Source organism: Notechis scutatus, chromosome Z (assembly GCF_049901735.1).
Source record: "Notechis scutatus isolate UNSWTSFEM ecotype Mainland chromosome Z, rNotScu1.2, whole genome shotgun sequence".
In the NCBI taxonomy this organism is placed as follows: Eukaryota; Metazoa; Chordata; class Lepidosauria; order Squamata; family Elapidae; genus Notechis; species Notechis scutatus.
In genome coordinates this window covers 42811984-42838170 of record NC_142025.1, presented here as the reverse complement: position 1 = coordinate 42838170, position 26187 = coordinate 42811984, and the positions used below count along the sequence as shown (strand labels likewise).

Genomic DNA, 26187 nt, shown 5'->3' with positions numbered 1-26187 from the left:
AGTGTCTCACTGCCACAAAATGTAAAAGTTTTAACTGGTAGATGAAATAGAACAGACTTTCTAACTGGGGCTACCCTAAACAGGAACATCTATTATTCCCTCCTAGCTAACTCTCATATTATCTGATGAATGAGGCAAAATGAAAACTCAATGCATCTGGAAGTTAACATGGGAAAGGAAAAAACTAAAAGTTTTGTTCCATTATTCAGCAATAATTTTAGTGTATTTAATTGTTAAATGAATCTAACACTTAATGAATTTGAATGCTAAGAATGGAGTTAATAATTAATTAAAGTGGCTAGCCATACATATACATGTATGGAGACATTATTAATAGTTACTTTAAAGAAGCCAGGTACCTAAAAAGAGGTCAAAGAATGTAAAGATGACAATCCACATTGGATCATGCAATTGCAGGAGCATCATGAGGTAAGTCAGAGAGCACACAGGACACACAGAGGGGAAAAAAAGGCAGGAAACAAGGAAACTCCATCTTTACATTTGTAGCAACCAATCACAGTTGAGGTTGCATCATGTAGGGGCCAGCTCTCCAACCAATTAGCTATAACTGTGTGTTCTTACCAACTCTAAAAAAAACCTGTCCAACCCAATCCATTCTGATGCAGCCCCACCGGAGCTGAGCAATCGATTTCATATATTCTCCCAGGAAGAAAACATGCAGACACCTAGAAAAGAACCATCATCAAATGTCTCTAAAAAGGTAGCATCATCAAGAACTTCTGTGACAGGTAGAAAAATACCACAAACTCTCCTAGGAAAAAAAAAGGAGAGAGTTGGTGATAGGAGATTCAATTCTCAAGGGAACAGTACACCAGTCAATCTAGAGAGATATGTTAAGTCCCTGGAGCAAAAATCAAGGATATGGCTGAGAACGTAATAATAAATAATAAAACACAGAGATTATTACCCTTTTCTACTACTACACTTAGGGACAAATAACACAAAAATGAATCTGAAAACAATATTGAGTGATTACGAGCAGCTAGGCAAGAAAGTTAAGGAGTTAGGTGCATAAGTAGTTTTAAATATACTGAGCTGACAACACTCTAGATGATAGGCTCAAGATCTAGATGGATCTTGACAGACTTGAAGACTGGGGCCCTATCTAACAAAATGAAACTCAATGCAAACAAAAGAAAAGGCAAGAAAAACCAAAAGTACATTTACAAATTAGGTGAAACCTGGCTTAATAGCAGTAACTGTGGGAAGAATCTAATGGACAACCAACTACATATGAGCCAGCAGTGTGAAGCAGCAGTTAAAAAAAACAAATGCAATCCTAAACTGCATTAATCCGAGTGACTGATTCAAGATCATGTGAAGTACAAATACCACTCTATAAAACTTTAGTAAGATCACACCTAGAATACTGCATCCAGTTTTGTTCACCACACTACAAAAAAAAAATGTTGTGGCTTTAGAAAGAGTCTGAGAAGAACAACAAAGATGATTGGGGCCTGGACGCTAAAACATCTATCAATTGTTCCTTGATTGGCCCTCAGATGCTTTCCTGACAGTGAGAACAATCAACCAATGGAACAGGTTCCCTTCAGAAGTTGTTGGTGATTCATCACTGGAGGCTTTCAAGAAGAGACTGGATAGCCACTTGTCAGAAATTATATAGGGTCTCCTGCTTGAGCAAGGGACTAGATGACCTACAAGGCCCCTTTCAACTCTGTTATTCTCTGTATTGTCCAATCGTTCACTGCTCCAGCGATTAAATTTTAAATATCTTAAGAAAGTGGATATGTATGTACAAAATAATAATTAAAAGAGCCAGGGGTGTCACATCTGGTGCAAATTATGAAAAATATAACAAAGAATTCACATACTGAGACAACTATGAGTCCTGCTGTCTTAAAGTGATCAATTCATATACAAGAAAAGCTTCAAAGAACAAGGGTTAAATAATAAAACTTGGTTAATTCAAAACAAGATTTCTTCAAGATTGCTTAAAGAGCTAAATCTCATGCAAAGAATAGCTTTTTGAAAGAAACCCCAAAACTTCTGTAACAAAGCTTACAACAGAAGGTTCTTCTGCATAGAAGCCATGCATTTAAACCCAAAAAGGCTACATAAACTAGCCTTTTACCTAGATCTTTAAAGACAAACATATGGATTAAGAGAATTAGAAAGACCCATATGTTACATGCATACCTGGTTGGAAATTACAAATTAAATACAGCACTTCTCCATGGTATTGTTACAGAAGAGACAATCAGGTTTTAATCAGTTTCCAAACAATAAAGATGGGCTGGATCTGAAGTCAAGTGAAGTCAGTAAAATGACAGTCATTACAACTAATAGAATATGATTATATTATATGAGACATCAAACATCCTCTTCAGACAAAGAATTAATTAGACTCTACTCCACCAAGTCAATTTGAAGCATTTGTCCTAGCAGCATTATCTTAATTATTCCTCATCAAAATGATAACACTTCCTACTGTGAACTAACATCGTTATGTAAACAAAATTACAGACTCAATAGTCTTGAAATATTATCCTTTGTCAAAACTCTCTTGTGTAACAGCTCTTTACAGCACATCCAAGTGAAACAACAGAAACATGGATCTAGCCTTGTCTGATGATATCAAGATATTTTAGCAATACTGTGTTTTCCCCAAAATAAGACCCAGTCTTAATTTCTTTTGGGCTTGAAAATAAGCAGGAATGGAATAGGGCCAGTGGGCTGTGGCTGCTACCAGACATCGTCGGAACGCGCACACTCACCCCCTTTCTTGCTGGCCATGCCCATCTTCCCAGGCTTATTTTCAGGGTAGGGTTTATATTAGGCCTACTCTCAAAAAAAATCAGGCTAGGGCTTGTTTTCAGGGTGGGTCTTTTTTTGGAAGAAACACAGTAGTTGTATCAATATGTATTCAGAGTAAATTCTATTCAATAAATCCTATTGAAACATAACATATATCAGTAGAATTTACAGTAAAAAAAACTGTGAGAACTATAATAAATACAGATTAGCCATTGATTTTAAAAACATATAATGGGTAATTACCACCTGCAAGTATATTAACACTATACATATAATCAATTTACAACCACACTTGGGACGATTATTAAGTTCTGTAGTCATAAAATGGGGCATCACATGACATCATCAACTTACAAAGGCACTCCTTGCTGTGGTTGTTAACTGAGAATTGCATACCATTATGTGAGTACCCATCCTAATCCAAACCATACCAGATTGGCTCCTTCTCAGTCCCAAGCTTAAATAAGATAAGAAACTGCCTCCAATTCCCCGCCTGCTTAATCTCTATCTCTGTCCTTCGGCCACCTGGTCCCTTTTCTTGCGGGCATCAAGCAGATCAAAAATTACATGGCTCTGTTTGTCATGCTCTGGTGAGTTTTAGCTGCCAGTCCATGTCAGCAAACATTCAGTCACCCAGCTTCCTTCTCTCCTAGTTCCCTGCACTGACCTTTTGCCTTTTATGCCCAGCCCCTATGGTCAAAGAAGAAATGCTTTACTGCCTTTGCTGTATCTATATCTATATCTATCTATCTATATCTATCTATCTATCTATCTATCTATCTATCTATCTATCTATCTATCTATCTATCTATCATCTATCTATCTATCTATCTATCTATCTATCTATCATCTATCTATCTATCTATCTATCTATCTATCTATCTATCTATCTATCTATCTATCTATCTATCTATTCATCTATCTATCTATCTATCTATCTATCTATCTATCTATCTATCTATCATCTATCTATCTATCTATCTATCTATCTATCTATCTATCTATCTATCTATCTATCTATCTATCTATCTATCTATCTTTTTTTTCGGGTCTATGGCCATTATATAACCTGGCCATTCCACCTCACTGGTGAATGCTTCTTAGACATGGTTCCTTATCTTGCCTCAACAGCATGACACCAAGCCGCAATAGCCGTGAATATTCAGCAAGTATTTGTTTGCCTAGCTGTCTTCTTTCCCAGGTCCTTGTACTGAACTTTTGCTTTCACAACCAGCTATCGCAACCAAAGTGGAATGCCTTGCTGCCTTTACTATCTCCTTTTCGGACCCAGCTTCTCCGGCACATGATTCCTATCCAGGCTCTCTGAGATTTCAGAAACCTGTGCTACCTTCAGAAAGGTCAGGGAGGCTACCAAGTCAACAAATCCCGATCATGTAACTATAGAAAAGCTGCAACCGCTATAACTTTGGGCACGGGTGGGAAATCCATTTTTTCCAGCATTTTGCAATTGAAACGGTTCCTGAACAAATGGCCATAAATTGAGAACTACTTGTATGTTTAGTATACACACACCAGAGAGGGACAGGACAGGAAGAGGGGTGAGAGGGAGGGAGAGGGGGGAAAAATGCTGCCAATGAATTAGACATCAAATTTCTTGGATGCAAATCTTTTCTAAGCCATTCATGCAGGAGTAGTATGATGTGTGGGTGACTGTAGTGAATGAAGGAAAGAGATGCTGCTTAAGAAACAATCAGACAAGAGAGGCAGGAGTCCAGTGGCTTAATGGTCAGAGAAAGAAATTAGAAAGAGCCCACCCTAATCGATAAGATGGTTAAAAGTAACAGTGGCAACCTTGTATCTTTAGATTTGTAAGATTCTGATAATTGTCACTTTTCAATAACAGATATAGTTCATCTAAAAATGTTTCCTGTATGGTTTACCTAGGTGGGCTGTCATCAATCTCACACATTCTATTACAGCTCGGAAGGTTTATGTATCCCGTTAGATCTACATCCTCCTGTCTATAGATTCTGTTTATAGATTTTGCAACTCTGGGGAGGAGTTTCTTGTTATGTGAAGGAATCTTGAATCTAAAGTTGCTGCTTAAGAGAACTTTTCGATAATGTCTATCTAAGTTGTATCTCATTTGATGACAACTAAAAATGCTCTGCTCTAGTTACAATCAAACAATATAGCTGATCTCTATAAAGAAAAGTAAATACCTGTCAATTCCTGAGAACCACACTTATAACATTTAAAATGCTGAATGGACCCTTTTCCAAAATGTGCTGTTTCCAGATGCCAAAACTCAACTGCATCCAATGAACGTGCGCACAAATATTTAGCAATCTAAAAATACTTACAGATATAAAATTATATATCTATATCTATATCTATATCTATCTATCTATATCTATCTATCTATCTATCTATCTATCTATCTATCTATCTATCTATCTATCTATCTATCTATCTATCTATCTATCTATCTATCTATCTGGAAAAATATATAGCATTTTAATATATAGCATTTTTCTTGTTCTTTGTTAAGATTTAAAATTATTGTCAAAACTCACCAATAAGAATTGGGTGAACTCTGCATATGTTAGACGCCTTTTCCGATCTTTTCCAAAATGTAGTTGCACAAATTCAGAGTTCCAGTTAAAAGGAATACGGCGGTGAATTGTGGTCTGGCCAAACACCTGTTTAACATCCTCTGGGAAAGAAAATAAAAAAGTGGAAGAACTGAATTAGTGCAAACAGATCTGAAGCAATTCTGTGACAGGATTTGTTATCTGAACAGTTTCATTTAAATAAATCTTAACTAATTTATTTGCAATCTAATGTACAGATTGTATGCTACAAAATACTGAACCACAGGTTCTCCATTTTCTCCTCTCCTTTAAGAGATGCCATAACATTATGCTGCAACGTAAGTATGACTACGTATATGTCAACTTTCTCCAGCCTTTTAGGATTTCTATTCCAAAAATATTATAACATTATCAAGTCTATGCTGCCTGGGAATTATGCAGGCTGTAAATCTTGGGAAATTTAGAGGGCATCAGATTGGTGATGTCTGACATGAGCTACTTTTTAGTAGTTTCACACATGTATCTTGGCAGTTTTCAGCAACCCACTTCCTTATCTTAGGTTTCAATTATATACTTGCTATTCAGAAAGTCTCTCGCTTCTTTCCTGCCTTGCTTGACAAAGATCAGTTTCAAAATAATATACAGAGTAACTTTAATATACTGACTACATGTCATCTAGCATTTCTGTAATTCATTCAAATAATATACAACTTATTTTAGATATACAGAGCTAAATTATACTAACTATTCAAGTGACAGTCCCATTACTTGTACAGCCTCAAAATAGCCCATTATATAAAACAAACTACTCACTTTTGCTTTCAGTAGAGTAGAATAGGGTAGGGTAGAGTAGAATAGGGTAGGGTAGGGTAGAGTAGAGTAGAATAGGGTAGGGTAGGGTAGGGTAGGGTAGGGTAGAGTAGAGTAGAGTAGAGTAGAGTAGAGTAGAGTAGAGTAGAGTAGAGTAGAACAGAACAGAACAAGTTTGTTTGGCCAAGCGTGATTAAACACACAATGAATTTGTTTCCAGAAGATCTCAGTATACATGAAAAGTAACATCATAGTAATAATACCAAATAAGAGGAGATAGTAAAGAAGATACGGATAAATATGCTACAATCATGCAATATAGGTAAATGTACATAGACATTAGACTGTACTATAATAATTAGGTGTTCACTGGAGTGATGGCACAAGGGAAGAAAGTGTCTAGTTGTTTTGGCATGTAATGCTCTACTGCGGCATCCTGAGGGGAAGAATTGAAACTGTTTATGTCCAGGATGTAAGGAATCTGTAAGTATTTTCTCAGGCAGGTCTCCTTATGGCCTGCGCAATATACAGCTTTTCTTTGGAAGGCTGACTGGTTGCAATTGTTCTTTCTGCAGTGGAATCCATTGGAGTCTGTACCTGTCCTGTTTGGTTGCCATTCCAAACCAGACAATTATAGAAATACAAATGAGAGACTCAGTAATTCCTTTGTAAAACTGTATCAACAGCTCATTGCATTCTATTCCAAAGGTTTTTTACAAGATTGCATTTTCTAAATACTATGGGATCACAAACAAATCACTGCTTCCTTTCTTCCTTTACTTTGTATACCTAAAAATTGTAACCTGAATTTTTAAGAAGCAATGTTGTAATTTGATCTCAGGGTTTTATATTTTATCTCATTATATTTATATCTTTTACTCATATATAGTTATGAAACAGAAAATCAACTTTGCCCTTTTTGTTTGTATCTTACATTTCATTCTCATAACTTGCAATGGTTAATAAATTCTAATAGAAACTCAACAGAGTTTTTTTTCATTAACGCCACAGGGTTTATTCATTTATACAGAATAATTTTTTCCAGCAATCTTTATTTCACAAACATAGCAGTTAAATCAGATACAAGATACATTCATGCTTCATGAACAAATTTATAATACTTGTTCATATTATTTATTTAGTAAACAATTATTTACTAAAATAAATGTCAGATTTATTTTAATACCCACAACTATTTTTCATTCATACATATAAATTATGTACTTTATGCACCTTATCTACTCCTTTTTTAAATTTTGTGTGCCTGTTTGTGTGTATGTGTGTAAATCTACTTACTGTTGAGAAAGAAAAAAATTACTACAATAATCTTAGCTACGTTTTAAAAAATATAAAACCATGGGAAGTTAAAATTAGGAGGAACCTCCAGATATTTTTGAAATTCCAACTCCCATCAGGTTCACCCCATAAGAGTCAATGATCAAATGAGATAACTATAATTTGACATCAATTGAAGAGCTCATGGTTATAAGGTAAAAAGTCTTCATTGTATAATTTAAAACTTATGTAGGCATTATTTCTTTCTGATTATAATTATATGGAGAGTAAAGCAGACAGTATCCTGTACTTATAATTTATATATTGCTGACAAAATATCTGATGGTTATCCGCAAATTATTGGGATGTCTGTTTATTTATATGAAGAACAAAAAAAATTTCTTCTCCTGGACCCCATCAGCCAAAATTATCATTATTAAATGTTCAAAACCAGTTTTCTAAATTATTTATTTTTAAAAATGTATAAACATTCATTTATCCATCTACTGATCAGACTGCCCTCATGTATATAAAACATTTGGTAAAATGTTCTCCCCCCCTCCCACATATTTAGAGAAATTCACAGAAGAAAACAAGCACACCCTTTCTAATAGATAGTGAAGACAAGTTCTATACTTCCACCATTTTTTATCTGGTGAATGGAGGGAAGCTAGCTGTTTTTCCTGGGAGAGAAGATACAACACAATAGTAATTGTCCCACTAGCAGGCGAGGGAGGGGAGTAATACTTTACTTAAGAAATCTATTTTTTAAGAATAAATATTCAGATTGTACCCACAGAATGCTGCCATGACAATCCTGACTACAGTATAATAAAAAGCACTATAAAATGCTGTTCTTCTCAGCAGCCAAGCAGTTGTATCAGAAATACTTTATTTTACATTAAGACCTTAAAAAGAAAAAAAAACTTAGAACCTGATAAGGTCTATCCTGCCAATATGGCTACTACAGTACTATGAAAGGCAAGGCTCTCTTCTACTATACAACCAGCAAAAGGAAGATTTCATAAAAAAAATAAATTGCATAATGGGGTAAATAGAAGTAGCATTATTTGCACTAATACTAAGGATGCCTTTTCAATGCTTTTGACAAATCTTTTTAGCAATAGTTCAAGATCTAATAGAGAGGAAAGAAACTTAAAATTAGATCACAGTTCTAATAGTCAAGGCTTGAGAAAATGGATGTAAAAGAATAGACTTCAGCATTTATACTTCAGACTGGAAAGCAATGGAAAACCGTTGTTCATTGATTTAGAGTTTTCAAGAGTTTTAGCAAAATTCTGTTGCCCTTGATAGATTTATTTGTCCAAGCATGCAAAAGACAGTAGACTAATGAAAAAAGAGACAGAGGAATTACAAAGTTCAGGCAAAGCTGAATGCATTTTCTTTTACCAATATGCTACTATGAGACTCATGTAGTATGTCTCGTTCTTTACCCTTTCTATTTCTCTCTGACAAAACATGCACTTTTCTACTTCTCTCTGCATCCAGCCATATTATTGAGAAAGCATTCATCATGTTTGTTGAGGATCTTCAACAGGCTGAAGACAGAGGTAGTGTGCATTCCCTGGCCCTCCTAGACCTCTAAGAGATCTTCAATACTATTAATCAAACATTATCAATCATTGCTATCAATGCCTACATAGGGTATGAAAGGTTGGGTGGAGGAGAATAGGTTTTTGGTTCAACCATGCAAGAACAAGTAATTTTTAAGTACACAAGTCACTGATTTTGGAGAGTTTCCTTTTTTAAGTCATCCCCAGTCAGAGTTAATATATACTTCGGATGTCCTCTTCGATTAACAGCTTCTGTCCCAAGAGTCGGTAGCAGCTATGGGAAAGGGGGCTTGAACAGATGCCTCTTATGCTCCATGGCACTTAATCCTGGATCAGGAGGTTTTGTTCATGATGTTTCAGTTATATTCCACATGGATTATTGTAGCACATTTTACATGGGGCTAACCTTAAAACAGAATTTGGAACCTGCAGCAATGCAAGCAGTTTTTGGCATCTTCTGATATACTCAAATAACAACACAATTTACACTAGATCCCAGGAGGCTTCTGAATCCAGTTCAGGGTACTGGTTATCACATATGAGATCCTACATAACATGGAACCAAGCTATTTGTGGATTTATCTTGTTGGACGCTTAAGTAGTGTAATCTTGGTTATGTCTGACTTTTGGAAAGCACCTTCTTGAGATCTGGATGGCCTAAATCCTGTAAGTTTCTTATAAGATTTTCCAGACTGTTAGATTAGCAATACTGATGCTGCGGTTCTGTTTTAACAGCTATCGTTTAACTGGGGCATCCTGAGTTTACCATTGTTAGGATAGTTTTAATCTTTAAACTCTGCATGTAAGAAGAATCATTCTGTAAAAAAATGTAAACAAATTAATTAAAATTGATGTTCCTTTATATTTGTCTATCTTACGCATCATTGTCTTTTAGTTGCATCATTGTGTGTTTTTTCTGCACCATTTTTTTTTTCAACACAAGATTCCGATGCCTCTTTGGTTCTGTTTCCACATTTTAAAATTATTATTAAACCTATAATCCATCTTTGAGTATTCATGTTTTCCCCACTCTGTTTATCTTCTCAACAATTTCTTTACTGATTAGATGGAGACAGTGATTGACTAAATTCTATGATCAACTGGGAACAAAATACATATCTTCCCTATTCAGTCCAACACCTTAACCCCTGTAAGAATTGTCTCTAAGATGATTTCCCTGGAAAGATCAAAGTGCTATCTAGTCTAGAATTCTCTATCCGGTATTCAACTAGAAGCTTTGGGAAACCCAAAAGTAGAGAGGTTTTTTTATTTTTTATTTACAGGTTCTCAAACACCTCAATGCTATGACTGTTAAATGGCAAATTAATTTGCAAACCCCCATCATGAATAAAACTAATTATTTAATTGGAGGTAGGTATGGGTAAGAAATGATATACTGGATTTTTAAAGAAGAAAAAAAGAAGAAAAGGTAAGCTAAAAATTAAAGAAAAATATAAAAATACACAATTCTATTGACAGGTGGAGCTCATAAATGGAACAGGACAAAGTCAGAATTGACAAGAGAACCATAATTTCCAGCAGTAATCAGTATTAGAGTCTTTCTTGCCCCGCCTCCTGAGTAAGTAGGAGGAAAATGTACTAATCCCACAGAAAATTAAATACATAATTTACCAAGTGATATATAACTTCCACCATACTTCCTTGAATTAGGCTCTTTTTTAGCAATACTGGTCAAGTTCAACTTTTCTCTTGCACACAATAAGTCTTTCCATTTTGAAAAAAAAGGAAAGATAAACATACTTAACTTTGCTAACAAATATGCTTTTGCAGAGGATCCAAAATCTGATTATACAATCATGACAGAAATTACCAGCTGGCAGAAAGCTACCCATCTATTGCAGTGGTGCTAAAATTGGCAGATGGTTTTGATAGCTATAACTAGATATGATTTAGCCATCTATCAAACCTTGTCTGCTTAAAAGCAGCAAAGATTTGGCCAACAAAAGCAAAAATATATTTTGCCACATCTATTGCATTATCTACTGTATATAAGTCTGATCAGCTATAAAATGTTCTTACCATCTCCCAACTGCATTTATCCCCAAAATCATTGTCCATTGTACAGCATCTTAACAAAAATATCTATTACTATTAGTATATTAATGCTTTATTAAACAATTAGTATTTAGCAATACACTGCATCAAATTCAAGACACTATACATGCATCACAACTTCATTGTTCAGTCATGATCCAACAGTTAACATTTCACCAAGAGTTTCTATATGCTCATGCTTGTGTCCTCATAGTACGTAGCCTTTTATTTTTCCAAACACTGTCTTCATTAATCATTTTGCCTTTGTATTACATGTCTAAAATATTTAAACTTTAGGGCATTATTAATGGAGCCTGTATTTTTCATTTAATATTGAAGTGTTTGTTCTTCTTGTCTGAAATTGTGTCAACAGTTTTTGACAGCACAATTTAAGCTCATTATTATTTCTTCATCAGCCCAATTTAATGTTATAGTTGTATGTTACAACTGGCCTTAGCATTACATATTTTCCAACATGACTTGTAGCTATTTATGTCTTTATTTTCAGCAATGTTTCTAAATCAATTTCATCACAATATTTTGTGCAATAAAATGCAGTTTAACTCTCCACTGCTTATACCAGCCATGATTTCACATTTTTTCCTAAAAAACATCTTATATTATAGATTGCAATTTTTTCTATATCTTCACAGTTCTTCAATATAATTTTTAGATTCAATGGTAAAACTGCTGAAAGATATTTGAAATATGATTGCATAGATTTGTATCAAGGCATAATAACAGCCATAAGAAATTTCCAGCGAATGTAGCATCTGATCTGTACCCATTTACTGAAACACAACCATAATCACACAATAACCAAAAATCAACAGTACTATTTCCCACTGCTTTGAAACTGTAAGCACATGAATCCCCAAATTCTCTTCTAATCCCATATTAGGAAAAATAGAGATCTTTGTGTCCTCACTCATTTTCCATCATCACCTCATCCAAAACATGTCACTCAACCTTGCCTTATTTACTAAGAGCCAAAATTCACAGAAAAATCTTTCCTTTATCTGGAGGAGAAAACAGATCAATTGTCCTGTGACTCCTTCAGCAATGAAAAATGTCTATCTTGAGGTTTAGTAACTCTCTACCATAATCTCAAGACCTGTTTCCGGTCAGTCACTGTTGTCACGAAATTTTTCAGTATATAGTATATGAAATTAGGTTATTTTTGTATAAACTCTTCTTGACTCCTGGCATCTTCATGGCCCATTACTACTGTATTTTGGCCACACAACAAACATAGTTTGTTCTTCTGGGATGTTTTTCAGATTTCTGGTCTACTCAACAGCCCTTGGATTTTTTATTGCTCTCTCATCCAAGTACTAACTTGGATTTGATTTTGCTTAGTTTTTCAAAGTTGGGTAAGTTGTGTGCCCCAATTACCTTTTAAGATTTATGTGCACTTCAAATCACACTCTATGATTTCTTGGTTTATTTAAATCATACCTATATTTCCTTCTAAAAAATAGTAGACAACTCAATTATGTTGTTCCACAATCATTGTTGACCATGACATATGGTTGTAATATGATGAGCAAAAATTTAAAATAACATCACACTTACTTATTTTTTTCTCGAGATAAATAAAAGATAAAAGTGGGTATAGCTCCAAACTGAAGCAGTGGCTTCATACTATTAATATCTATGATTATTTTTCTTTTGCAAGAAGAATAAATGAATATTTATATATTTACAAGGGTAAAACTGCAACCATTGGACAAATATTAAGGAGTCTGATATTTAACCAACATGATTCTAAGAGTGTTTATCTTCAATTTCTTCAGGATAACAGGTTTATTTGCAATTGAACAAATTCTGAATTAAGGACCCCTCTGATGCTACTACTGTAGCTTTATTTTTTCTTTTCCCCTCTCAGCTGAGATAGGTCAAACTCATTCTAAAATTGCTGGTTAATAAACAGACCTTTTCTTCTATACTATTGTCTTATGAAAGACAGTTATATTTCAGGTCAGTTAACAAGACAGTTTGAATTTACTTTCCAAGTACCTCTCTTATCTTCTCTACAACTATTCTTGGCTCTCCCCTTTTCTTTAAAAATAGGATGAAGAAAGCAATATTTTAGCCACCTGAACAAGCCACATTTTGAATGAGCTCACTAACGGGAAGTGATCCCGGTTATCTCTTTTTCAAAATTGGAGCCATTATACTCATTTGTGAAAATCCACATTTAGCCTTTCATAAAAAGTGGAATTTTGACCCATTGAACTGGAAGAGTTTCTGTGCTGTTCCACTGATCTCTGACAAGATAGCTTACAACAACAGAGAATACAATTTAGTGCCGGTGTGAATTTTTATTCCACAGTTTAACTCTGACTGCTCACAAGTAGTAAATTTACTTCAGATAACTCATGCTTTATGGATTCTAAAAACTGCAACAAAACTGGAAATGAAAACAAAAAATTAAAGACTGAATTTATTGAAAGCAGTTATTATTACTAAGATAGGCCTCCCCAGGGCAATTAACCTGGACAATATGATGTTTTCCTGATTTTTTGAGAGTGAAGTGAGTATGTTAGTATATATATTTCTAAATAATGACAGGAAGAAATATGTTAATGATCAATAAAAAAATGTAACGATCATCTCAATTTCAAATTATATTAGTATTTATGAGTATAAATTAAAGCTTCCAACCCTTCCCTTACTTCAGATTTGAAAACTAAGCAAAAAAATATAATCATTTTGCCATGTCCACTCCAAGAATGACAAAAATCAATTCAGGGAAATTTCAGTTCTTTATTTGCTTACATCCAATAAACAGAACTTTGCCAAACTAAATATTTATTCTTGTTACATGAATGGATATACTTTGGGAGATTCTAGGGCTGGCTATCCTAACTCTGTTCCTTTGACTCTCTAACCAGCTCTAGACTGTGTTGCCTCTTGTCCTGTCACTCCTCCTTGAATAAATTAATCTGACACTAGATCTTTGAATTCAATAGGATGGAGCAATGAAAGTAATTGTGTAATACTGGACAACAACAACATAACAATATATTGAAATCTATTTGCAGAACATGGCACTCAAGAAGTGACTAAAAGAAAGCAGGGTAGTATTCTATCCATGACTGCATTTTTTATGACAGGGGAAACAAGTAACTATTAATTTATTTAAAATATAGATAGTCCTTACTGTACTTACTGTAGGTCCTCCAAGTTCTAGCTACTGCACTATTCCCACAGTCATGTGTTCATGATTTGGGTGCTTAGTAACTAGCTTGCATTTATGATAGTTTCAGCACCCCATGGTCATGTGATTGCCGTTTGCTTCCCTGCTAGGTTCCCTTAAGAAAAGTTGATAGGAAAGACATTAGGGAAGGTCACATGTTGCTCCATTAAGTGTCCCGTCTCTATACTTGCACTGCACTAACATTCCAACTACTGCCTCCCCCGGTGTACAGTCTGCAGTGGTCCTCACAGGCGTCCTCTGCAGTATCCCTATACTCCTTAATCCATTTAACAACTTACACATATTGGGATTATAATAACATCTTATGTTTTTATCACTAAGCCATGTGACATTGTGCTTTATGATTGCATCACTTAGTGATGACAATCCTGGTCCCAATTTCATCATATCCTTAGAATTACCTGTATATTTGTAATTGTGTATTTAAAATATAGCAACAATTATATTTGCTTCCTTGTTTTATGAAATATTCTAAATTCAAAACCTACGCTCTATTTTGCTTTATTATAGATTATTATTGTAAAGGTATGATATAAATATAAATGTATGGCTGTGAAAATTGGACCATAAGAAAGTCTGTGCACAGAAGAGTTGAGGCCTTTGAACTATGGTGCTGGGTAAGAGTCCTGTGAGTCCCTTGGACTGCAAGGCGACCAAACTGGTCAATCCTAGAGATCAATCTTGACTGCTCTTTAGAAGGCCAGATCCTAAAGATGAAACGCACATTCTTTGGCCACCTAATGAGAAGGAAGGACTCACTGGAGAAGAACCTAATGCTGGGAATGGTTGAGAGCAAAAGAAGAAGGGGACGACTGAGTATGGAGTGGCTGGAGGGAGTTATTGAAGTAGTAGGCATGAGCTTAAATGGACTCCGGAGGATGGTAGAGAACAGGAAGGTCTAGAGCAGTGGTCGCCAACTGGTGGTCCGCGAGAAAATTTTGGTGGTCCGCAGAGAAATGTCACCCCCAGAGCACCCCCCAAAGCAATTAATCCAGGCTGCGGGGGAACACAAGGCTGTGCTGCCCACATGGCCTGCGGGAACACAAGGCCCATAGTTGCATTGCTTGCATTAGGAGCAACACGAGGTAGTAAGGGAAGTAGGGAAAGGGCAGAGAGGGGAACTTGTCTGGCCACTGGGTTGCTTATTCTGCTTCTTTCTTTTTCTGCTTTTGGCTGCATGCAAGGAAAGCAGCAAAAGTATTTTTCTCCCCCAAACTCTGCCAGAAATGAATCTTTGGGACCCTGCAAGGCATCCTGCTCCAAGAGGCTGCACTGGCAAAGACTCATTTGGAGTTTGGGGGAGGGAAAGAAAGACTTCTGCTGCTTTCCTTGTATGAAGCCTAACAACGGAGCTCAAAAGGAGGCTACGAATGTGGCTGCCTTGGAGGGGGTGGCGGTTTGTGAGGGAGAGAGAGAAAGAGAAAGAAAATCACCAGCTTTCGAGGTTAGATCGGATCTCTCTTTTTCACCCCTCCCTCTGAGAACGGAGCTCAAAAGCAGGCCAGGAATGTGGCTGCCTTGGAGGGTGTGTGTGAGAGGGAGAGTGAGGGAGAGAGAGAGAAAGAGAAAGAAAATCACCAGCCCTTGAGGTTAGATCGGATTTTTTCTTCCACCCCCCGAGAACGGAACTCAAAAGCAGGCTAGGAATGTGGCTGTCTTGGAGGAGGTGTGGGGGGGTGAGGGATCTGTGTGTGTGTGTGTGTGTGTGTGTGTGTGTGTGTGAGAGAGAGAGAGAGAGAGAGAGAGAGAGAGAGAGAGCATCACTAGCCCTCCGAGGTTAGATCAGATCTCTCACTCTCTCTTTCTCCCTCCCTCCCACCAACATCAGCAATCCATGTCAGTCATAATTCACATGAATGGTCCACAGGATTTAAAATATTGAGTTTGGTGGACCGTGAGGTCCAAAAAGTTGGCAACTCCTGGTCTACAGAAATGTTGTCCATGGGATTGCGATGGATTGGACACAACTTCACAACTAACAACAAAATTATAAAGGTGTTAACTATTATTAGCTTTTATGCTACTATTACTCTGATTACTAAAATAACAAAATATACTTGCTTCTTTCATTCCATGCCCTAATAGCATCAGAAACACAACCTACAAGTTAAACCTTAATAAATTCAGTAAAATGCTATTTCCTACATATTCTTCTATTTATGCAATGATTGGGGAAAAAGCTACAGGTTTCATTTATTTTCATCTCAATGTATGGCAAAATGCATATTTATCAAGATCATTGCAAATTCCAAGAGTGAAAGGAATGTCATGTTAAAATAGAATATGGAATTAAATTAAAATAGTATATAGAACTAAATATTTAACAAAATATCATATATAGAACATTTTTCCTTTTGTGAAGCGGTTCTTATTATTTAATAAGGTAAAAGACTGCTGAAGTCTATTTGTCCCATACCTGTGATTATTGAAGTCATTTCTAGCTGGCTTATTATTAGATCTCTCTGAGCATATGTATGAATATTCAAATAATGTCAACATGATTTATTCTACAAGCTTTTAAAATTAGGGCAACCCTTCAGGTTTCAAGTTACTTTATCTATAAAACTGGGGATGTGAAACAGAGGAAGAATTTCTGTATCAGTACTACAACTCTTGGAAGAAGGACACAAATTCTAAACCATTACTTCTAATATATTTAAAGCCATAGGTTATTAAATCAGTTCTATCTCATCACATGTAGCCCTTATATCAAAAGGCAAAGGTTATTAAAAGAATAATTAGTCTTTAAAATGTTGACATTTAGACCCATGCACCTAAACTTTTCTTTATTAAACCATGTCATAAAAGATATCAAAGTATTCTCCCTTTTTAAAAAAAAGGCATTTAAAATTCAGTAATACCCCCCAAAGAGAAAATTGTTAAATCTCTTAAACCCTGGACTTACATTATCAGTTTTTATATGCCTGTCAACACTTGGGGAAAAAGAAGCAATGGTTTATTCTCTGTCTCAAATTTAAAAGCCAACTAAACTTTCTTCTACCTTCCCGCTGAGATCTTTAACTCCAGGCAAAGAGCAACACATCAGTTTAAGATGGGATACAAAAGGCCATGCAGTCTCTATTAGCTGCACATCAACACACACTACCATCTCCCATTTCATACGATTTATAGAAACAAAAACTAACTTCCCTTATTTTAAAAACTGCATTAACAGTTGGGGAGTCTGGGAGAGTAAGCAGAGTGAGGAGGCTGTGTAGAAAAGCAATGGCCTCTGGCTGTGCTTACTGATTTGTTCATAAACTGTGCCTTTGCTCTATCACAAAAGGTTAGCAAGTAATTTTTCTAAAATTGCACTAAAATTAAAATAGAATTACTAGGGTTTGTGTGCAGAGTTATGGGGACTACAAGAAACTTGTTCTTCTCAGTTAAACAGCTACCTATGTTTTGGCTTCCATATGTTAAAGCCCAGAATGTGGAAACCAACATGTATAGAGATGTGCATGGAAAGGCCTCCATATTTTAACAGATGTTTGGTAATATGAATGGCTGGGTTATTTTAATCAATGTCATAGCATTATATCTGGAATCACCCCTTTTTAAGAGCTTCAAGGTTTTAGGACTAAGTTGGTCCCACTAGTACAGTTTGTGGCAGAAAATCACAATGGTGTAGTAAAACAAGGACTTCCTGATGTTATCTGAAGTAACACACTTGCTATTTAATCACATATTAAATGCTTTGATTTAATACAAATATAGTGCAAATGTTTTTTTGGCAGATGCACCTCACTTAGTGCAGAGATTTTCCTAGCAGCTAGATTGAGATTTCTTGAAAATTTTAATATCACACATAGGTCTACTTTAGCTAGTTAGAGTTTTCTTGTAAGAAGCCTGCTTCAGTTCAGTTCCCTTTTTTAAAAAAGCTAATAAACTTTCTGTATTCGGACATAGAGATGTTATGTATCTGAGCATTAAATGTTCATTCTTATTTTTATGATATAACTTTTATTGGTAGCATTTTTGTTTCATGAAAACAGTCCAACCTTGATCAATTTGCAAGCAATTTATTTTTACTCTCAGTTTCTGATAACATATTCTGGTTCACTTAACTGTCCGATCAGTATAATCCAATAAGAAACAGTACAGTGATTTTTTTTAAAGATGCCTGCAGCAAGCTTCATCAAATTATTGTTAGGAGTTCACAGTCTTCGTGGCTTATTTCCAGTGATACAAACCTCATTAACAATCTCTAAGGAACATAAACTGTTGCTTTATACTTATTTATTGGTCCACTTTTTACTCTATTGCCTACATTAAAACAATGCACCTTTGCCCTTTTGAGAAAAAAGTTTGGCCCCTAACAGACCAAACAACATAGAACATGCTAATTAGACCACCAGAGATTGATTGATTATGTGCCATCAAGTTAGTTTTAACACATAGTCCTATATACATAGCTTTCCTTCAGCATGATCTATATCTAACCTTATGATTCAAATCTTCTAAGAGTAGCAAAATTGTGGCTGGAATTTAGTCCATTGTTGCTGGATGGAGTCCAATTGAGTCCATCCACCTTATTATATCCTCTTGTTTTTCCTTTCACCTATTCTAGCAACTCTTCAAAAGAGCTACTCTTCACATCATGTGCTCCAAATCTGATAATCTAGGATAGAATCAAGATCACGTGAAATGTTAATACCATTTTATAGTGCTTTAGTAAGACACATTTGGAATATTGTGGCCGCAATATAAAAAAGATGTTGAAACTCTAGAAAGAGTGCGGAGAAAAGCAACAAAGATGAATAGGGGATTGGAGGCTAAAACATATGAGGAACAGTTGCAAGAACTGCATATGTCTAATTTAATAAAAAGTAAGTGTCATGCCCCTGGTGGAGACTGACTCTGAGGAAGAGGAGGAACAGCCAACAGGGAGTGGGAATGTGGCTCCAGAGGTGGCGGAGGAGGCTGGGGAAGGGCAGAGGCTGTCACGCAGGGAGGAGAGGATCAGGAAAAAACGAGGTTTACTCAGGAGGAGATTACCATGATCCTCCCCGTGGCTTGCAGTTGGGAGCTATGTATATAAGTTTGTAACTACGCAGTCAGAATTGCTGGAGTCAAAGTTTAATGTTTTCTTTGAAAGAGGTTTATCGTTGCTGGCATTCTTCCCATGGACTCTCCTCCCTTTTCCTCCTGGAATGTATGATTAATTATCTTAGCTTGCTTTGGAACTCTCATCAATGCGGTTTGTTTTGGTTTTCTTTTTGCCTCATTATTTACTTTTGTGACTTTAAACTGTGCCTAATAAAATAGTGATGTTAAGTTGAAGGCATTACCGGACTTTAATGTATGTTTTGGGTTACTTCTGGTTTGAGTTCCTTTGCTGGCAGACCGAAACCACAATTGTGCGCAGTTTCGATCCGTGCTCACCACCGGAGCGTCCCGTGCCAGCTGGTTTTGGGGCTAAGCCACCCCATAGAGGTGGTGAAAAGGGGGGAGACTGCCAGAAGGGTTGAGAAGAGCCGCATCTCTCCTCCCCAGCTGGCCACAACTCCCTTTCCTGAAGGCGGTTGCAGTGGTGGTCAGAAATGGCCACCCCAAAGAAGAACTCGACCGGAAAAGAAAGTGCAGGAGGAAGATAAGAAGAGAAAGTTCTGGCTGAACAGGTTAAACTGAAAAAGCAACAACGTAAGGTACCCTTGTCAGTATAAGGAAGGAGGAAGAAAAAACCCAAATCCTTTCCCTTTTCTCTCTCCGCTTCAAAATCTTCTTTGTAAAGAAGATTTTGAAGCGGCGGAGAGAGAAAAGGGAAAGGATTTGGGTTTTTTTTCTTCCTCCTTCCTTATACTGACAACTAAGAGACTTAATTAAGAAATTGACAAAAATCCACTTTGACATTAATAGGCGTTTAAGCTGAAATTAAAATGTAAAAGGGATAATAAAGCTTTTTGGATATTTAAAAACTTTTAAAGGCAGGAAAGGACAGAAAAAGAATAAAAGGTCAGGATCTGGAAAAATGGAGGAGACTGCCTGGAACTAAAAAGAATTTACAGGGAAACTAAAAGATACTTCCTAAAAGATACACTTCAATTGAAGATACACTTCAACTGAAACTTTGTAACAAAATAATAGAACCCCAGGAAGAAAAAGTGGAAAAAAGAAGCAAGAAGAAACAGCTTTGGATTATTTGGTGATTTTTGGATTATTGGCTATTGCATTTAAATGACTAAAATCAATCGGATGGTTGTTTAAAAGTGTTTAAAATGGCACTACTTTTAGAAGAACTGAAAATGGAACTTTAAAAGTACAAAGAAGATGAACAAGAAGGGAGAGGTTCTTTTGGCTTCGTATTTCAACTCTTAGAAATGGAGATCTGGAACTATGAGAAACAACAAAAAATAGTTATAGAACAAGAAGATCTGGACAAAGAAGAAGCCATCTTTAATGATCAAGTAATGTTATGTGGGGGAAGGAAAGGGGGAAAGAGAGTAAATAGTTTAAGATTTGAAAAAGCAACCAAAAAAAAAGAATACTTTGAAAAATAATTACAATATTAGAAAGCAACAGAAGAGGAGATCACAGAAGAGAGAATTAGAAGTAGAGAGACAAGGGGAAAAAGGGGAGGGAGTAGAAGTGGGGGAAGAGGAAAGGAAAAGAAGTTATAAAAGACAGAAACAAGATACAGAGAAACAGGGAAAAGGTACAAGGATTGAAAGTATGAGCCTGTTTAGAGATAATGGGTGAAAATTTAATTGAAAAGGGATTCTGCAATGGTACATAAGATAGTATTGTTATATTAGAAATAGAAATAATTTTTAGAAAATATGATGACTAAAATGATGGATAAAATATTTATTGTAATATAGTGGCACGTCTGTTAATAGATATATGAAAGAAAGTGAATGAGAGAATGAAATTAGGAAAGGATGGGAACGTTAATTATTATTAATGATTTATAAAAATATAAGTGAAGAAAAATATGAAAAAAAAGAATTAATTATGGAAAGTTTATAAGTGTTCACAAGGAAGTATGATATTCAATTGAAAAGAAAAAGATGTTAAGATTTTAATGAATATTAATGATAGAATTGAATTGGAATGGAATGAGTGTTTTATTTACAAATATAAATTTTTCTTTAAGAATATAGTGTGTACTTTAAGAATGTACCAAGCAGAATTTGATTGGAAGTTATGATTGCTATAATCTTAAAGGTATAAATTGAAGTTTAAATAAGAGTTGAATGGACAAAATTAAAAGACATAAAGATGTCATACTCCAATTAGTAACTACAGGGGAAAATTTGTTTAATGAGAAAAGATAATATGAAATTGAAACAGGAAAGACAAAAAGTACAAATATAACGATTTGAATTAAAATATCAGATAATTAAAAATAAAGTTCAGAAAATCAAGGGAGGGGAAAAACTATGTAGAAAATGTTAAATAGTAATAAGACATGGAATAGAATACAAAGATGAACATGAAATTGAGTTTGTGTCTGTGTGAAGAAGTGATAACCCATGATCAGGCTATTCTCAAAGACAGATGTTTTATTTGTATTATGGTTTTTTTTTTGGTGAAACCCAAATAATATTTATTTATATTTATATTATTTATATTTATATTTATATTATTTATATTTATATTTATATATAAACAGTGATGTTAAGTTGAAGGCATTACCAGACTTTAATGTATGTTTTGGGTTTTGAGACTACGGGTCATCACAGCAGGACTGGGATGACATGATAGATCAGTGTTCTAATATCTAATGGGGTTCCACAAAGAAAAAGGAGCCACTCTATTATCCAAAGCACCTGAAGGAAGACAAAAAGCAATGGATGGAAACTAATCAAGAAGAGAAGCAACCTAGCACTAAGGAGATATTTCCTGGCAGAACAAGTGGAACAATTTGGCTCCAGAAGCTGTGCATGCTCCAACACTGGATATTTTAAAGAAGAGATTGGACAACCATTTGTCTGAAATGGTATAGGCTTTCCTGTTGTAGCAGAGGGTTAGACTAGAAGACTTCCAAGGTCTTTTCCAACTCTGTTATTCTAGGATTCATTTGATAGTTTTCTTAGCTAACTATAGCATTCTCGGGTGTCTTCTCCTACACTAAAGTTCAAAAGCATATTTTTTTATCCTGGTTTTCAAGGTCCCAACTTCTATAGAAAAGAGTGTCATAGGGAAAACTACAGCCCCTGTGAGTCTGATCTTTCTAATTATAAAGCTATCATTACACTTGAACAGGGGTGGGATTCAAATTTCTTAACAACTGGTTCTGTGCATGTGGCTTAATTTGTGGATGTGGCTTGGTGATAACATGACCGGCTGGGTGTGGCTTGTATGTAAATATTTATGTAAATATTGATTTTTTTCTATTTAAAAAAGAGCAACTTTTATTCAAAATCAGGCAAAGCAGGCGGGCAAATTGAGTTGCTCACAGAATCACAGTCACTCACAGATCTTTCTGCAATCTTCTGCCTGAGTCTGTCACATAAAATTTGCTTGCAAACTCATAAAATTAGCTAGCAAGCAAACTCACAAAATTAACTCACAACACACCATGTATGTAAATATTGAACTTTTTATTTAAAAAAGAGCAACTTTTACCCAAAATCAGACAAAGCAGGCAGGCAGATTGAGTTGCTTGCAGAATCACAGTCACTTACAGATGTACCTTTCTGCAATCTGCTGCCTGAATCTGCACTGAAAAATAGAAGCTTCAGTCCTAAAGAAGGTTTAGCTCTGCTCGCAGGCACTTCTCCCACCCCGCTAGGAGGGGCAAGGCCAGCCAGTGGCATGATTTGCTGGTTCTCCGAATTGTGCAGAATCGTAACAACCGGTTCTATAGAACCAGTCCGAACTGGTAGAATTCCACGCCTGCACTTGAATATTTTTCCAAGGCTCTTATTGCTACTTTATACAGTGCTAATATGTAGTATATTTCTTGAATGCCAAGATGGCGCCAATGACAGCTGCCTCGGTGAAATGTTCTCTAATGGTTTCTTTATTCTTTATTATTAACTGCAATTTACAATGGATTTCATACCCACGGGACCATCTGCTAAGAATTAGGCAATGTTTCCTTAAGGAGCAGCTTTCTGATTCCCCACCCCCACCTGTCTTTGCAAACGCGGAGGAGATTCTAACCAATTCCCTGGTGCTATGGATTACAACAAAGAAAGCAAAGAAGCGACCACGCCGGAAGAGGAGACATGGTAAACGAGCGGGAATTTTAAATAGACTAAGGAATAGGGGGGGAAAAACTTGTCTCCCTTCAATCTTTCTGACTAATTTACGCTCACTGGCTAACAAGATGGATGAAATTCATCTCTTAAATAGATGAAATTCTGATTTTTATAATTCAGCTGTTTGTTTTACTGAAACCTGGCTTAATCCACAAATTCATGGGGACAACACCATATACATCCCAGGATTTCAGACATTTAGATCAGACAGAATTGAAGAGACATCAGCTAAAAAAAAGGGTGGAGGAATTTTGTTTATATATCAACAACAGCTGGTCTCAGGATATAACTATAATATATAAGTTTTGTGATGAAAACTTAGAGTCTTTACACATCAACTGCAAGCCATTTTACTCTCCACCTGAGTTCTCCTCATTTCTCCTAATAGCTGTGTATGTTCCTGCACAAGCCTGTGTAAACAAGGCATTACGAACTCTTGTTGATCAAATTATGGAGGCAGAAGCAAAACACCCAGGTTCCCTTCCCATCATCTTAGGAGATTTCAATCAAGCAAATTTAAAGAAAGAGCTCCCAAAATATTTCCAGCATATAAATTGTCCCACCAGAGGCAAAAATACTTTAGACCACTGCCACACAACAGTAAAAGATGCTTATAGGTCTTTACCACAAGCAGCTGTGGGACACTCTGACCACTGCATGATTCACCTTGTACCTGCCTACAAAGACTTAAAACATTAAACCAACAATTAAATCAGTGAAGACTTGGTCAGATGAGGCAAAGCTGAAACTCCAGGCATGCTTTGAGTGCACTGATTGGAATGTTTTTGAAGATGCCTCTGCAGACCTAGATGAGCTCACAGATACTGTAACATCATGTTAGCTTCTGCGAAGACTTATGTGTACCAACAAGGAACCTGCAAAGATATAGTAACAATAAACCTTGGTTCACAGCCAAACTTAAGCAGCTACGTTGTTCCAAAGAGGAAGCCCACAGAAAAGGTGACAGAATGCTATATACAACCAGGTCAGAAACATATTAACAAGAGAAATCAGAGCAGCAAAAAGAAGCTACTCTGAAAAGTTAAAGAATCAATTCTCAACAAATGAACCAGCAAACATGTGGAAAACTCTTAAAAACATCACTGGCTTCAGCAAACCTCCTTCCCAGGCAGAAGGAAATCAACAACTAGCAGATGACCTGAATGTGTTTTACTGCAGGTTTGAAAAGAAATTACAGCCGCCTATCTCCACAACCCACATCTCACCAACAACAGCCAAGCCTCCTACAACTGGCCTCAATCCATTGGGCTCACAACCTCTGGTGATCACAGAAAAAGAAGTGCAAGATCTGTTACACAGACAGAAGCCAGGAAAAGCACCAGGGCCAGACAAGATAATTCCTTCTTGCTTAAAAGTTTGTGCTGACCAATTGGCCCCCATCTTCACCCCGAATGTTCAATAGATCACTAGGGATGTGCTATGTTCCTTCCTGCTTCAAACGTTCTACCATCATTCCAGTGCCAAAGAAGCCCTCCATCAAGGAACTGAATGACTAGACCAGTTGCTCTAACATCTGTAGTTATGAAAATCTTTGAAAGGCTTGTGCTGCCCCACCTGAAAACCATCATGGATCTGCTGTTAGATCCCATGCAGTTTGCATACCGAGCAAATAGATCGATAGATGATGCTGTTAACATGGCTCTGCATTACATCCTACAATACCTTGAATCTCCAAATACCTACGCAAGGGTCCTCTTTGTAGACTTCAGTTCAGCATTCAATACCATCATTCCAGACACTCTTCTAAGTAAATTAAACCAACTAGCGGTACCCAAACATACTTGTAAGTGGATCATAAGCTTCCTAACAGACAGGAAGCAGCACGTGAAGCTAGGCGGAATCACATCTGATACCCATACAATCAGCACAGGGCCCCCCAAGGCTGTGTGCTATCTCCACTTCTCTTCTCCCTATATACCAATGACTGCATCTCAAATGATCCATCTGTTAAAATACTGACGTTTGCTGGTGACACAACAGTGATTGGTCTCATTTGAGACAATGATGAATCTGCATACAGACATGAGGTTGTACAACTTGCCACATGGTGTAACTGGAACAATCTGGAACTGAACACACTCAAAACCATAGAAATGGTGGTAGACTTTAGAAGAAACCCTCCCATACTACCACCTCTTACAATACTAGACAACACAGTATCAACAGTAGAGACCTTCAAATTTCTAGGTTCTACTATATCACATGACCTAAAATGGACACATAACATCAAAAACATCATCAAAAAAGCACAACAAAGAATGTTCTTTCTGTGCCAACTCAGAAAGCTCAAACTGCCCAAGGAGCTGCTGATACAGTTCTACAGAGGAATTATTGAGTCTATCATCTGCACCTCTATAACTGTCTGGTTTGGTTCTGCAACCCAACAAGACAGATACAGACTTCAGAGGATAATTAGAACTGCAGAAAAAACAATTACTACCAACCTGCCTTCAATTGAGGACCTGTATATAGCACGAGTCAAAAGAGAGGGCTGTTAAAAAATACTTATGGACCCCTCAAATCCCGGACATAAAACTGTTTCAACTCCTGCCCTCAAAACGATGCTATAGAGTACTGCACACCAGAACAACTAGACACAAGAACAGTTTTTCCCCAAACGCCATCACTCTGCTAAACAAATAATTCCCTCAACATTGTTCAACTATTTA

The 26187-nt window shown here is 36.2% G+C and overlaps 1 protein-coding gene across 4 annotated transcripts in view; it reads right to left on the bottom strand.

Moving 5' to 3' along the window:
- SLC25A13 (solute carrier family 25 member 13) overlaps positions 1-26187 on the bottom strand; it is a 160020-nt gene that overhangs the window by 66956 nt on the left and 66877 nt on the right. For all 4 annotated transcript variants that reach the window (XM_087945407.1, XM_087945406.1, XM_087945408.1 and 1 more), the window contains one exon: positions 5334-5473. In XM_087945407.1, coding sequence (XP_087801533.1) covers positions 5334-5473 — 140 coding nt within the window. The remainder of the gene's footprint in view (positions 1-5333; positions 5474-26187) is intronic.